This window comes from Misgurnus anguillicaudatus, chromosome 24 (assembly GCF_027580225.2).
Source record: "Misgurnus anguillicaudatus chromosome 24, ASM2758022v2, whole genome shotgun sequence".
Classification (NCBI taxonomy): Eukaryota; Metazoa; Chordata; class Actinopteri; order Cypriniformes; family Cobitidae; genus Misgurnus; species Misgurnus anguillicaudatus.
In genome coordinates, this window is record NC_073360.2 from 7473448 (window position 1) to 7488612 (window position 15165).

The window sequence follows — 15165 nt, forward strand, 5'->3', positions numbered from 1 at the left end:
TATAATATAAATTTTATAGTTGCGAAAGCTGATTTTTATAAGATGATATTTTTCTGAAGTTTAAATTCAATGAAAGGTGTTAACATGCTTTCTGTTTCCAGATGATTCTGCTGTGACTAAGTGTGGAGTGGCACAAGAGGAAACTGCTTCATTTAAAAAGGCTTATACCAAACCTTGGCATGTCAAGATTTTCTATTTTGGTTCGACTACTAAAACATGTAGAGGCTCCATACTGACTGAGAGCTGGGTGTTGACAGCCGCCCAGTGTTTAGTGAGAGTGAATAATGATAAATCTCTATCATTTGCAGATGCTTCTGATGTATTTGTTAGCCATGGTAAGAATTAAGTTACTGTTAGTCACTACACTGACATTAACAAAAAAACCTAAACATAAAATCCATTTTTCATCCTGTACATACAGAATATATAAGCATATAAAATATATAAACATCAAATATGATATTGAGTTTAATGATTTTGGATTTACAAGACATTTCGGCTTGCTATATTTTATCTTGATGAGATGAGTTGCTATAACTTATAAAATTACTTTGACTTATTTTAATTATGTTTTATGAGATATAGCAACTCATCCTTATGCTGAGTATACACCAACCGTGTTTTGGGCGTCAAAATCGCATCTACCGCGTCTAATTTGCCGCTTGAACACTTTGAATGCATTCGCGCGTGTAGAGCGGAGTAGACGCTCGGAAAAAGCAAGCAGATGCGCGTCAGAGGCAAACTCCGCTTCTTGTGGCAGGGGCAAGTGCTATGCGGTTGTCTGTTTGCAAGATAACTGATGTTGATTGTGCATTTATCGAGAGAGTTACCGGTTTGTACGTGGTAACCTTACTATAGGGGAAAATAAACAGCGCGGGTCGATAAACGTCACGTGACTCAAAAGAGAAGTGTGTATTACAGCTTACCAGGTTGCCCGATGTCCTCACTGACACTCTTTCAAGCGAGGTCCTTTTTATTCCTGTCTCCTATAGAAATAAGAACTTATAGCTCCGGGTGACTGCTTATGGACAATATCAAGTGTTGGTTGAATGAGTGACTCCGGGCAGGGCTGCCACCACAGCAGCAAGCAGGCTCCTGATTGGTTAACGCGAAGCGAAATTCCGCCAAACTTCACATTTTTCAACTCGGGCGTCAGCCGCGAATTCGCGTGAACCGCAAAAAGCTAAATTCGCGCCTAGGCGGAAACGCCTCTTCCGCGCCGCGGCGAACGCCTCTTCCGCGCCGCGGGACCTCCTGACGCGCGTCAACGCGCCTTCACATTGACTTAACATTGAAATCACTCGCGCTTCACGCCTCTACCGCGGTTGGTGTAAATGCAGCATAATTAGTCAAGATAAAAACTGTAAGTTGAAATGCCTAATAAATTCAAGTTGATTAAACTTAAACATGTAAGGCAGCACAGAAATCTTTTCAATGCACTGAAAAGTCTCACTTTTGGTTTCATATTACAGTAAACTACATTATGACAATGATTCTCTTCTTTTACAAAGGAAATGGCGAATGTAAAGCAATAAAACTAATTCTCCATCCACGGTTTGATTTGAATGGCCTTAAAGACAAGAATGTGAAGGAGTTTTATGACTATGACATTGCTCTGGTTAAGCTTAGCAAAAAAATTACAATATCTTTAAAGGCAAGGTAAGGTTAAATTACATCACATCAATTTTTGCAGAAAGTGAATTTTTATTATACAATACACTACCAGCAAAATGTTTGAACACAACCACTCATACTTTATGACGAATTCAAAGTTGCCACTAAAAATTACTTCCTACATTACACAGGCTATCTGGGAATTCTCTGGTATGCTTTTTAAACCGGATAGAAGTAATTTTCATGTACCCTGGCCCATTGATGGCTGTATTGTCTGTAATGTGTCCATAAATACAATTGTGTTTTCTGAAGAATTTTTTTTACAAATGCTTTAGGTTCTTCTATCACGGTTGAATCAGTTTCACTATATTTTCTAGTGTCTTTAAGGCTCTTGAGGTTGTGCTATATTGGTATTTATAAACAAGGGTGATATGTACATCAGCTATGTAGGGCTGCTCAATTATGGTAAAAATCATAATCCCGATTATTTTAGTAAAAATCATAATCCCGAATATTTTTTTATGATTATATGACTGTAAAAACATGCATTTATATGTACACACGCATACATATAAACATTTAACTCAATTCAATGCATTTATTTAGTGTTGTTGCAGAAGGCTACACGTGTCAAAGCAGTGGTGCCTTCAGGAGTGCATTATAAACACATCAGTCCGATGTGCAAGAGAAAGAGACAAAGACAGAAATCGAAATCTGCCAAAATAGAAAAACTATTAATTGCACAGCCCTACAGCTATGTGACCAAATTTTTAGACCCCTTCACAGTTCACGTCACAGGCGGTTTCCACTGCGCATGTCGGGGTCAGAAAAGTCATTACAGCAGATTGAGTTGCGTATTATTCGGTATCATCAAAAATGCTTACTTGCGTCGTGGGCTTTGAAAATCGCACCAGGTCTGCCGTTACGTTTTTTCGGGATTCCTGCAGAATCTCAAAAACAAATAAATACAACATCTGCGGCTGCAAGCAATTAACGTGCAGACTGGGACAATGCAAAGATCAAAGAGGCTTGTGTTTGTAGTGCTCACTTCATTTGAGGTAAGTCATCATTTTTCAGCCCTCTTAGATTAAATTATAAAGCCTCGATGGTATGAACAGTTTGACCCCATGCTGCGCGCGCACCCGATAGTCATTCAATGTTTACAAACCTTGAAGGGATCTATAATGTGGCACCGTCTCAAGTGCCTATTTCTTTGTTATGTGGTAACCGTTTAATTCAAGAGGATAAAGTAAAAATTTATATAAAGTAAAATCATCAATTTCTATTCTTCTGTTGCAATATCTGAGTCTTTCTGTGAAATACAGGTCTAAAGTCTCATAATCTAATGATGAGATGAGGTTTAAAGTTTGATTTCTCATATTTATTTCAACCTTTGAAATGATCCTACTCAGTCAATATTAAAGATAACAAGATTATATTTTCAGACAATATTCTTTAGGATGATATTATATACTGTATTAAACAGTGAAGCACAAAAAAAGACTTTAGCTGAGTTTTCACAGACTGGATTACATATAAACAGTAACATTAGCTGTCATCAATAGCTGTGTGTTGAGACCATAACAGTGTTTTATAAACTCTTGGCTTTTGGCCAATCAGTATTAAGCACTGTTTTATAATAAATATAAGTGTAGTGAATGTTTCTGCATTGCCAATGAGCAAATTACACTGACAATGTTGTATGCAGGCCTATTTGTTTGCCTTGTACTAAATCTTCAAATCGAGCTCTCAAAATGGATCCTGATGCCACATGTGACCAGCACAGTAAGTATTTAATGTGTTGTAATAAATAAGATTGAAGCATACTGACAATATATAAAGATAATATTTGTGTTTGTATGGTCAGAGGGACTCCTGTTAAATCTGGATGAGACTCCGGCTTACTTCATCAGACAAGGAACTCACAGAACAATCACACAAATACACAGCGGTGCGAAAGTGAGTAGAGAACTAATACATGACACTCAGAAAACTCATTCTGTACAAATTAAATATCCTACTGTACAAAAACATATGTAAATGATATTATATTATATGATATATAAACAAATATATTTTTGAAAAAACTTTTATGTATATTGTGCCATTGTACCGAACGTAATAGTTTAAAAATACTTTTTCTGTTTTATGTTATTATTCACATGAATTAGAACAGTACACAAACACTTTATGTACACTGCATTTTGGAAATTTGTTCATATACAAACATTTAGACTATCCATCAACAATCTATTACTATAGGGTCCTTTTACCCCCAAAAGGTTTCACAAGGACCTTAGAAATTATAATTTATTATTACTATTATACATTACAAGTGATAAAAAATACAATTGAGCGAGTTTAAATTTTGCTGAATTTTGTTGTATTTGTATTAAAAAAGATTCCTGATAAGTGTGAAAAGCAACGTTTGTTTTGCAGAGAGATGCATGCATTCAGCATGCAAAATTCATCTATGAAAACAGCACTGCATCTCTGGATGAAGTGATCACAGACAGATTCATCTGCACTGGAGATTCAGAGACAAACAGATATGAAATGACCTGTAAAGGTTTGTCTCAGGAAATGAATGCTATGTTTATATGCACACACAGTGCATAATAAATAATGCTTGTTTTTTCTGAAGGGGATTCTGGAGGAGCTCTACTCCTACAGAAGAGAACGCGCTTTTTCCAAGTGAGTAACTTGCCACTTGATTTTTATTGTCTCTTTATAAAAATGAGTGCTGGTGAAGTCCAAGAGTGCAAATAAAGTGGGATCAATTCTTATCCTTTTGGAAATGAATGGATTGTAGAACTTAAGAGGATCCAGCAAAAGAGTTTCTAGATAGTGGATTTACGTGTAGTGATCTAATATAATTATAAACAGGGCCGGTTCACAGAGACATTGTCGTTACAGATGAGTGACAATGGTGCTTAGGTACTCCCTGAGTTTGGGTCGAGGATACTTGTTCATGTGGACCAAAATGGTCCAATAATACGGTCATCTGCAATGGTGCATTATGATAGGATTGCATTTCTGTTTGAAGGATAAACTGTGAAAAGTTGGATCAAATTTAAAAATTACTTCAATGATAACACCTAAAAATAATGAATATTTTTATCTTAAAATTTCACTATAGTAGAAAAATTTAGTTGAAACCACTTCATACCTAGCCTGACTACGTCAGACTTTGTACTTCCGCTAAATTTCATTTCACCTCTGTACTAATGCTGCGTTCCAGGCAGGTTTTTGAACCAGTGAATTACGACTTCAAAACCACGACTCTGAACTGGGAGTATGCGTTCCAGGCAGCCTGTAACCCGTGTTTTTACAACCTTCTACTGTGAAAGTGCACTGAAACGGCAGTCAAACCCGTGACTTCCCACCCATGAACTCGTACTAGAACTCCTGATGAGTTTGTCAGTTGGTGTGACAGGTCTTTCATCCAGCTTAACACCTCTAAAACCAAGGACATGCTTATAGATTTTAGGAAAAAACAACCTAGTTCACCTCCTCCCACATATATAAAAGGAATCAGCATAGAGGTGGTAGAGCAGTATAAATATTTGGGTACTGTGATAGACAGTAAACTCAAATTTGATATAAATACAGAGATGATCGGTAAGAAGGGACAACAACGATTGTTCTTCCTAAGGAAGCTTAACTCTTTTAATGTGGACAAGGTTATTTTGTCTCTATTTTATAAATCTTTTATTGAACCTGTCCTTACTTTTGCTTTTATTGCCTGGTATGGGGGGCATCGGCCTGTGGGAGAAAAATAACCTCAGCCATATTTTGAAGGTGGCTGGTAAGCTAATATGCTTTCCACAGGTTTCTTTAACAAATATTTATGAGAGGCAGGTTATGAGGAAAGCAGATGCCATATTTGACTGTGTAAACCACCCCCTTCGTTGTTCTTTTGAGGTTCTTCCCTCAGGCCGGTGATTTAGAGTCCCTTGTTTTAAGTTAAATAGGACAAAGAACTCTTTTATTCCAAGTGCAACCTTGTTTCTAAATTTGCAAAATTCTTTGACCTAGATCGAGTGGTAGTGTAATAGTTTTTAATTGTTGTTTGTGTGGTTTATTGTAAGTGTATTGTGGTGTTATCTGTTGTATGTTTACCTGGCTGTAAGACAAGTTTCCCCTAGGGGACAATAAAGTGAAACTGAACTGAACTGAACTAGATCGATGTACTCCAAGTTCAGAGTCGTGAGTCGTGGTTTTGAAGTCGTGATTACGGGTTACAGGTTGCCTGGAACAGGCAGGTTTTTGAGCATGTGAATTACGACTTCAAAACCACGACTCTGAGCTGGGAGTATGCGTTCCAGGCAGCCTGTAACCCGTGTTTTTACAACCTTCTACCTGTGAAAGTGCACTGGAACGGCAGTCAAACCCATGACTTCCCACGCGTGAACTCGTACTAGATCAATGTACTCCCAGTTCAGAGTCGTGAGTCGGGTTACAGGTTGCCTGGAACACAGCATAAGTCTGAGATAGCTCCTGTTACGTTAGCTTGTATACAATAACCAGCCAGGCGCGTGCATGAAACACCAGATAACTTTACTCAGGAACTGACATCATCACATACAGTGTTCCCACTTATCTCTCCGTACTACAACAGTCCCATACGGAAAGTTCCAATTACAGAACACCTCCCCCTTTTAAGTAAGGACCCATTCTCAAATGTAACATATTGGATATAACTTTTCAAAACCTTCACATTTACATTGAATTAACTGAACAGCTTCTCAGGAACATCTTTAAACAACCAACAAATTAGTTCTTTTCTTTCCCCTTCGTTGTGTTTTTTTCTTCTTTCTTTTACAAATTAAGACGTTCAGGAGGCCTTGAAACACGGCCCGAACTGGTCACATAAGGTGATCTACACACGTCAGTGTCCCTGGACAACTGCACATCTCTAGTTGCATGTATATGAGTGTCACACTGTTTCTGGTTTTACACTGTTGTTTCTACAGGGTTTTGAGGTAGCGGCAAAGGAACTGCTCGCATGTGAGTGCGGTTTCTCCTGATCAGACCACCGTCAATATGTACAAGGTAAGACTTGGGAGTTTCGGCCTGGCGAACGACAGTCCCTTGAGATTTCTCTTTTTGCAGCCACACACTTTGTCCAGGTCGCAAAGTTGGTAAGGGACGTGTCTTGTAACGCATGTTGTACCTGTGTTGCTGTCTGTCTTTTGCCCACTTGTCTGTTTCCCTGAATCTCTTAACATTTGGCCAGCGAGGAGTTAGAAAGGTAGGAAGCTGTGGTATGGTGGAACGCAGTTGTCTACCCATTAAAAGTTGTGCTGGAGAATAACCATTCTCCAGGGGGGTAGACGGATATGTCAGCAACGCTTTCGTTTTCTCACCACCCCCTTTCCAAAGTCCTTTCACAGTAGCCACTGTGCGCTCTGCTTCCCCGTTTGCTTGCGGATATCCTGGGCTGCTGGTAATGTGTGTGAACCCGTATTCACTGGCAAAGTTCTTAAAAAGAGCACAGCTATATTGTGGTCCATTATCGGACATAACAGTCTCTGGAATACCGTGGCGGCCAAACACATCTCTTAAAGCCGCAATGACAGTGTTGGCTGTGGCTACATTTAGGTGCGCTACTTCTATGTAACGTGAAAAATAGTCTACAACCAGAAGGTAAGTATTTTTCTCCCAGAAAAATAGGTCTGTGCCCACCCGCTGCCATGGTCTCTCTGGCACCGAAGTGGTTAACAAAGGTTCTCTGTGCTCAGCCCTGTGCTGTGAGCATGTGCTGCAGTTTTCCCCAAGCTGATTGATGTGCACAGACAGTCCTGGCCACCAGACAGCCTGGCGAGCCCTAGCTCGACAATTGACTATTCCCTGGTGACCCTCATGTATATTGTGGAGGACTTCTTGCCTCATGCTGTAAGGAATCACAATTCTTTGGCCCCTTAGGAGCAGCTCTCCAGCCTTGGTAAGATTTTCTCTTTCAGGCCAGTATGGACAGAGATCTGGTGAAAGGGCATGTTTCTCAGGCCACCCAGTCTCACAGTATTGGATGAGTTTAGCGCAGATAGAATCAGCCTTCTGGTTTTCAATTATCGTACTCAGCCTTTTTTCTGTAGCTGGGAGGGCTTGAATTACAGAATCCACAAACACCTTAACATCCCTCTCATTTTCCTTTTCCTCCTCAGTAAATGTGTGTTTCACAGGGGCTCTTGATAATGTGTCTGCAGTTATCATTTGCTTTTGGGGAGTACGATGCCAACACCCGCTGTGAACTCAGTTCTAATTTTAATTTTTGAAAAGCCTCTGTTTGTGGAGCTCCCCAGCACCATTCATTTTCTTCACAGAGCAGTTCTTTCAGTGGGCGGGTGTAGGATGAAAGGTGGGGTAAAAACTTACTCAAATAATTAGCCATCCCCATCACTCTCCTCACTCCTTCCACCCCGGTCGGTTCAGGCATCTCCAAGATCGCTCTGACTTTACCTGGATCTTGTGCAACGCCATCTGCCCCAATACGGTGTTCCAGGAAGATCATGTTGTCTGTTGCAAACACACACTTCTCATTTAAAGTCAGGCCTTCATCTCTTAGTCTCTTAAGAACCCGATGCAGTCTATTATTATGTTGCTGCATGTCTTCACCATAAACTAATATGTCATCAGCATGACACACAACTCCTTCACAACCTTCTAGCATTTGCGACATTCGACGCTGAAAGTGCTCTGGAGCTGAAGAGATACCGAATGGTAGATGGTTGAACGCATATCGCCCAAATGGGGTTATGAATGTTGTCAAAGTGAGCTTTCCTCTGACAGTGGAATTTGCCAGAAGCCAGACGTGGCGTCCAGCTTTGTGAATACTTTAGCACCCACCAGCATCGCAAGCTTCTGCTCTACAGCAGGGAGGATGTGGCCTTCTCTTCGCACCCACTTATTTAGGTGTGTCAAGTCCACACACAGCCGTATCTTTCCTTGGGCCTTGGGCACCACCACCATGCCCGCACACCATGCAGTGGGCTGCGTCACTTTAGAAATCACTCCCATATCCTCCATGCGTTTTAGCTCAACTCACACTTTATCTCTCATTGGCAGGGGCACACGTCGTGGAGAGGATAGAGCAAATGGAACAGCTGCAGGTTCCAACTCAATTTTGTATGGCTCCTTTAATTTGCCTAGACCTATGTATTCAGCTATAAAGTCCTCCTGTCACTCTTGTACAGTGTGAAGACGCTGTATTAATGTGTGAGCTTCAATCGTAGGAAGTCCCAATAAGGGCTTAGACAGACCAGCAACTACATAAATGTCCTGTTCTGTAGTTTTATTTTTGATGCTTAGTTGCCCTTTAAACCGTCCCTTTACATCCAGCCTTTGATTTCCTGGTCCGAACAGTACTTTCCCAGGCGGCTGCAACGCTCCATATTTCTTAGTGGAGAAGTTACTGCTTGGAATTGCTGTAACAGCAGCCCCCGTGTCCAATTTGAAAACGGTGTTTGTCCCGTTCAGTACAATTAGCTCATTCCATCCATCAGTTCCCTGATTATACACTTCTCCAAGGAAAGCAAAATCCTCCTCGTGGTCAGTCTCTGACTGCCCCTCTGTTATGTAATGAACCCCTATTGTTGACTTACATTTTTTTGCAAAATGTCCTTCACGGTGACATCTCCTGCAGTCAGGATCTCTAGCTGGGCAGTCTTTCCAGGGGTGATTCTTAATGTTTCCACATCTGCCACATCCAAATGACTGTTTCTCCGTTTCCATTTTAGGGGGTTTTTGTGATCTCCTTTACTTCTTGTGTATAGCCTCAACGTGTCCTATCGGCTGCTCTGCTCTGCGCAGTATTGGCTGTTGTTTTTTCACTGCCGCACTTTGTTTCACTTTCGTTATCGCTTTCTCTTGAGTCAAATCTGCGTCCAACTGTAAGCTTTCTGATAATTTGGTATCGCGTATGCCGACCACGATACTGTCTCTTATCAAATCCTCCTTCAGAGCGCCGAAATCACACTGCTCAGCGAGTGAGTGTACCGCTGTAATAAACGACTCTGCGAATCTCTTGATTCTGCTTGTTGTATCTCGCTCGTTCAAAAATCACATTCCTTTTGCTAATGCAGTGCTTATTAAAAGCATCCGTAATGGCAGCATATGACTTCTTTTGTGCATCAGTCAACGGTAACACATACAAAATATCCTCGGCATCATCCCCAGCCGCATACATGAAAGTATTCACCTGGTATTCCTCTGGCTGTTTATCCAGACCCGATGCGATCCTGTAGCGCTCGAAACGCTTCATCCATCTTGGCCACTCACATGTATTGGTAAAATCAAATTTTTTTGCTGCGAAGCTAACATCAGTGGTGCTGGCTCTTCTCTCTCCATCCTCTCTCTTTTTATTCCTTTTTCCACCAGACTACACCCTTTTATGTGTAGTATTATGGTTCAGTTCTCTTCTGACACCATGTTACGTTAGCTTGTATAGAATAACCAGCCAGGCGCGTGCATGAAACACCAGATAACTTTACTCAGGAAATGACATCATCACATACAGTGTTCCCACTTATCTCTCCGTACTACAACAGTCCCATATGGAAAGTTCCCATTACAGAACAGCTCCCATTATAACTGTTTTCCTCCGGCCGTCCAATCAACGAACAGAGGGCGGCTGAGAGCCGTAATGTAGACACTAAGCGCAGAATGTACGGTTGTAGATTATAGTGGACATAGAGGCACAGAAAGCTATTCCCTCTGTTGTGGAGAACCGGCACTTGCCAACTTAAGCCTGAACAAGAAGTGTTTGTTAAACATTTTGAATGGAGATGATGTTGTTGCCCTACTCCCGACAGGTTTTGAGAAAGTCAATTTATCAACTATTATCGATCGTCAGTGAGAAACTGTGTGCAGCACAGTTTGCCGTGCGCAATGATCGAGATATCATGGAGGGAATTTCATTGTTCACAGTTAATGGTGGAGGACGCGTGGGCAAACATTCTTTGGTGACGTTCCTGATTAACCAGAAAATAGGGTAGGAAGATTTAATTTACATTACTGTTAACGCTGTCTGGTGGAAGAGTTTGAGAGGAGAGAGGGTTGTTCCTCCACTTAGACGTGAGTGGAAAAACACCGTAAGGATAGTGTTCAACTAGCTCTGGCCCGATTTGCTTTACATAATCTGCAAAAGTCATTCACAGCCATGTTAAATCCGGTGTTTCGCTCGAAGGCTTTGTTTTCACATCATAGGTGTGTTTTACAGCAGAAGTTTGATGCGGCTGAGCCGGCGCATAACGCACATCATAACCAAACGTTATGTGTTTGGCTTACGATTGTCAATTATGCCCAGCCAGACTCTAAGCGTAGCAAAATAGCAGAGGATGGTATTACCAGGCTACTTCCTACCAACTGAAGTAATTTTTTAAGTTGATCCAACTTTTCGCTTTTTACAATATATGATGCTTCAAGATCTAAACATATAGTTCTGGATCGTTCTGACCAGTGTTCGAATTATGCCAAAGTTTATGGGGGTCCGTTAGCCAACCCCCCTCCTCCCAGTCATTATTGGTCGCTATGAATTCACAAAGTAAGATGTGATAATGGATCAACATTTTAATCTAAGAAACCCTTAACTCAATCCCTAACCATTTTTACCCCTTAAATTACTGTGAATTAATAGTTTAAGAAGATTTTTTTTCAAAAGCCCCTAAACCTAAAGATAACTAAAGATAATAACAAAAGAATCTTATTTTTACCTAATGAGGTAAAAATAATCCACATGCAGAGACATTGACTCATCTGTCAATTCCTCCTGAAGACAGCATGAGGTGCACTTGAGAGTTTACTTTTGTTTTAGACAGAAATCTTTTGGTTTAGTTTATTGTGAAATTGGGACAAATAATGGACAGTATCGCTTTGTGGCAGCACAGCACTTTGAGGGGGTCCCTCAATGCTTATAGGAGGTCCGGGGCCACCCCAGTCCCCCCTCAATTCAAACACTGGTTCTGACATCAAGCACAACTAAAATAGTATCACTTTCTATCCATGGCCTATTAGTAGCAAATGCAGTCATAACCAAACAATCTAGTTTGTACTGATTTTGATCACTTGATGTGCAAAATTGAGCATGCAGCACAACCTCTTGTCACTTATCATGTTATTGCTTTCAAATGATTTTGCTGTTGTAAGTCACTTTGGTTAAAAGCATATACTAAATATCTAAATATAATGGAAATGGTTGCTTTTATTATAATAGGATTGTGTGATACAATTTTCAGTTTTTTCTCTACCTAAAAAGGTCACGCTGTGATGTGTAATCAGCTATTGGTCGCACATCTTTCACCAAATCATATGCATATGAATGGAAGTCAATCGAATGAACAGTCTAGTGTGAATGTTTCATAAGCAAATGGTTTGATAAACGTCGTTCTCTTACAGGTGGGCATCATCAGTTGGGGCACTAAACACATATGCAACCACAAGACTGAGTGGCATCCAGATGCCCGAGACTTCCACATCAATGTTTTCTCTCTGATGCCCTGGCTCAGACAACACCTCGGCAATGATCTGGAATTTCTGAAGGACTGAGTCGACTGAGACAGACACACAGGCAGACATAAAAGATTATATTGGATGTTTTTTGATAGTCCATATCAGTAGGAGTAACTTGCAAGGATGAAATATATCTGACTATGAATCATAGACAGATTATAATGAATGATTACTTAATGATTGCACATTTTCTCATATTTGTCTTTATTTGAAGATTGCCTGTATTACTCTGTGATTGCTTTTAAAATATGAATTAGTGAGATTAAAGTCCTCCATTTTATTCCCAAACCTGTGATATTTGTCAAATGCTTACATATAATGACAACAGATATGGATTCACTGGATTGACTGTAAAGCACTTCTTTCAGAAACTGCATTAAACTGTTAATTTCAGACTTTGGTGGCCTGTTGCACAAAGCAAATTAAATTCAGATTAAGTTTGGAATTATTGCAACTGTTTGGTGGTTTGGCCCGCTGCCTCCACCTTCCCTGGACTTACTTTGGACTGCAAAAACTAAAACGATGATGAGACCAAACAAACACAACATTAGTAACATTTTAATGTTTTAAGTGTTAACGTTGTAGCGATTTTAAAGGAGGGGCTTATGATAATTAATAATCAATAATATTAATTATTAATATTTTAAAAACATTCTCCACCATCCCAATTAAGGGAAACAAACATAAGCTTAAATGTAAAGTACTTACAATGGATTGTAATCTATTGTAAGTATGTGGATCAAATTAAGGTCATGGGTGTCTGGCCAACACTCGTCCAGCGAATGTTTAGTAAGACACTGTAGACTATATTAGGATATAGTTTTTTTGGCTAAGGAGATGAATATCCTAAAATTGATCCAACAGCTTTAAGAGCAGGTAGCGATACCTTAAATGATTAGTGAATCCAGATTATGAGCATGAACTACAAACAACATCATGTGTGATGCATATCAGACTTTATTGACTAACTAAACACATACTACTCTAAACATACATACAAACACGCACACACACATACAGGTCAGCATTGGAAGAAGGTAAAGGTTTGAGTAAAGAAAAGAATAAAGCATGAAGTTATGGCAGTATTTGTACTTCAGCAGATCAAAGCCATCAGTTACTTAATGTGAAAGCACCTTAGTTAAAAGGGGACAATGATGAGTGATGCATCAGTGAATAAGACTAAGTATGATACTTGCATGTCTTGCCCATTACAAGAAAGTGTCCTGATGTAGTTTGGTGAGGCTTCAGTTGATCTTGCCTGAGAGGATTGATGACAGAAAAACCAGCTTGATGCAGATGATCCTTGGTAAAATGAAAAGACAAGGCCAAGGCCTGGCACAAACTTAGAGGTACGCTGGAAACGTCTAGTTTCACATCCTCAATCTGATGAGAGTCCTGAAAGGACTCAAATGTATCCAGAAAGAAAAACTTAAGAGATGTGTGTGCTCCACACACCCAACTCAGAAAAGAACTCAGATAACAATTCCCACCTCAGAACTCCATCTTGCATAAGAAAAAACCCACAGTGTGTTCTTAGGTAGGAGTTTTAAAGCTGTGAAAAGTTCACACCTTAAAGAGGTGTCGGACCCAATCAGAGGTCATACTTTTAGAGGGAAAGTTAACTGTCTTTGTCTTCCAACATGCTGTTTTGCATATGGAATTTGGATGTTGAGGTGGAAATGTTAAAGAGTTTCATAATATTATTATGAAGAAGAGTTTTCTAAACATAAAGCATATTCTCATTCAGGAAATCAAAAATGGATCACATAGATACCAAACATTGTCTAGAAATTATTTGGATTAAGTAAGTAATACTAAACATTCTTTAAACAAGTTTGGGTTAATATACTGATATAACATAAACACCAAGAACATAATCCATGATGAGATTAGGAATAGTTGATTAAGACATTTCCCTAATACATTTATTAGTGAATACATGCATGACTAAATAGAAAGTTTCTTTGTCTGTCTCAAAATCTCCCACATTCTCTTGTGGTCATAAACCTCTAATCTTGATGTATTGCCATAGTCACAAGCAGTGTTGGGGAAGTTACTTTTAAAAAGTAGTGTTTGCTCGTTACTCGTTACTTTTAAAAAAAGTAATCCATTACTTTACTTAGTTACCGCCTTTGGAAAGTAACTTTTTACGTTACTCGTTACTTTTACGTTACTTTTATGTTGCCTGACTTTGGGCAGAACCCAATATCTGTTTCTAAATGTGTAGGCCTAAATAAAGTTATACTATGGAGGACATAACAGAGTCATTCTATGAAACGGGTGCCATTTGGGTCCGCAACATTTGATGAGATGCATAAGGCACAAAAATGTCCTAAAATGTTCTAACAAAGCTTAAAGTTATTCATTCAAGGGTTCTTGTTAACATGATATATGATAAAAACACTATTCTTAAAGAATAACATACTATTTTTAATAATTTTGCATTAGTACATAGCCATTTTCACATGTCCGTGTTTACCAACATGACATTTGCATCCAAAATATCACCAAATAAGTTATGTATTTTTTTAAAAAATATATTGTTTTCATGATTATATTTGTGTCCCTTTTCACATAAGATACAATTTATTCAAAATAAACCTTATTTTTTTGTAAATATTTGATGATTTGTGTGCGTCCCTCAATTTGACTTACCACCCCGTCACACTAACTTGTTTTATCTATAAATAATGTACTGTTGCTTTAAATGACATCACAAAGCACAAGTGACATCATTGGAGCCTTGTTGCCACCAAGAACAAAAACAGGCAAGTACTGACATTCCTCTACATTCTTTATTTGTTGATTTTTTGTGTTAGACAGGCTCCGTCAAGCTCAAAGCAACCACCCCGTCACGCAATGTAGAGAGGGAAAACTAATTTCGATATATTTTTTTACATTATTAATGCAAATAAAATTATATTTCAGATAGATTGCATGTATGCTAGGTGAGGAACTTGACCACATGGGAGATCTGCGGCCATTTTGGGATGATATTTACCATCCCGTCACATACCACCCCGTCACAAGTTTTATTGTGAC

At 39.4% G+C, this 15165-nt stretch overlaps 1 protein-coding gene across 2 annotated transcripts in view; it reads left to right on the forward strand.

Annotated features, from left to right (window-relative positions):
* Positions 1-15165, forward strand: part of LOC129437571 (complement C2) — a 139090-nt gene that overhangs the window by 28601 nt on the left and 95324 nt on the right. The window contains exons 12-18 of one of the 2 annotated variants that reach the window (XM_055195774.2): positions 102-335; positions 1512-1659; positions 3323-3399; positions 3482-3573; positions 4054-4183; positions 4259-4308; positions 12010-12411. The exons of the other annotated variant lie outside the window; for it this stretch is intronic. Coding sequence (XP_055051749.2) covers positions 102-335; positions 1512-1659; positions 3323-3399; positions 3482-3573; positions 4054-4183; positions 4259-4308; positions 12010-12159 — 881 coding nt within the window. The 3' untranslated portion in view covers positions 12160-12411. Of the gene's footprint in view, positions 1-101; positions 336-1511; positions 1660-3322; positions 3400-3481; positions 3574-4053; positions 4184-4258; positions 4309-12009; positions 12412-15165 lie in introns of those variants that run through there. 2 annotated transcript variants of the gene reach the window in all.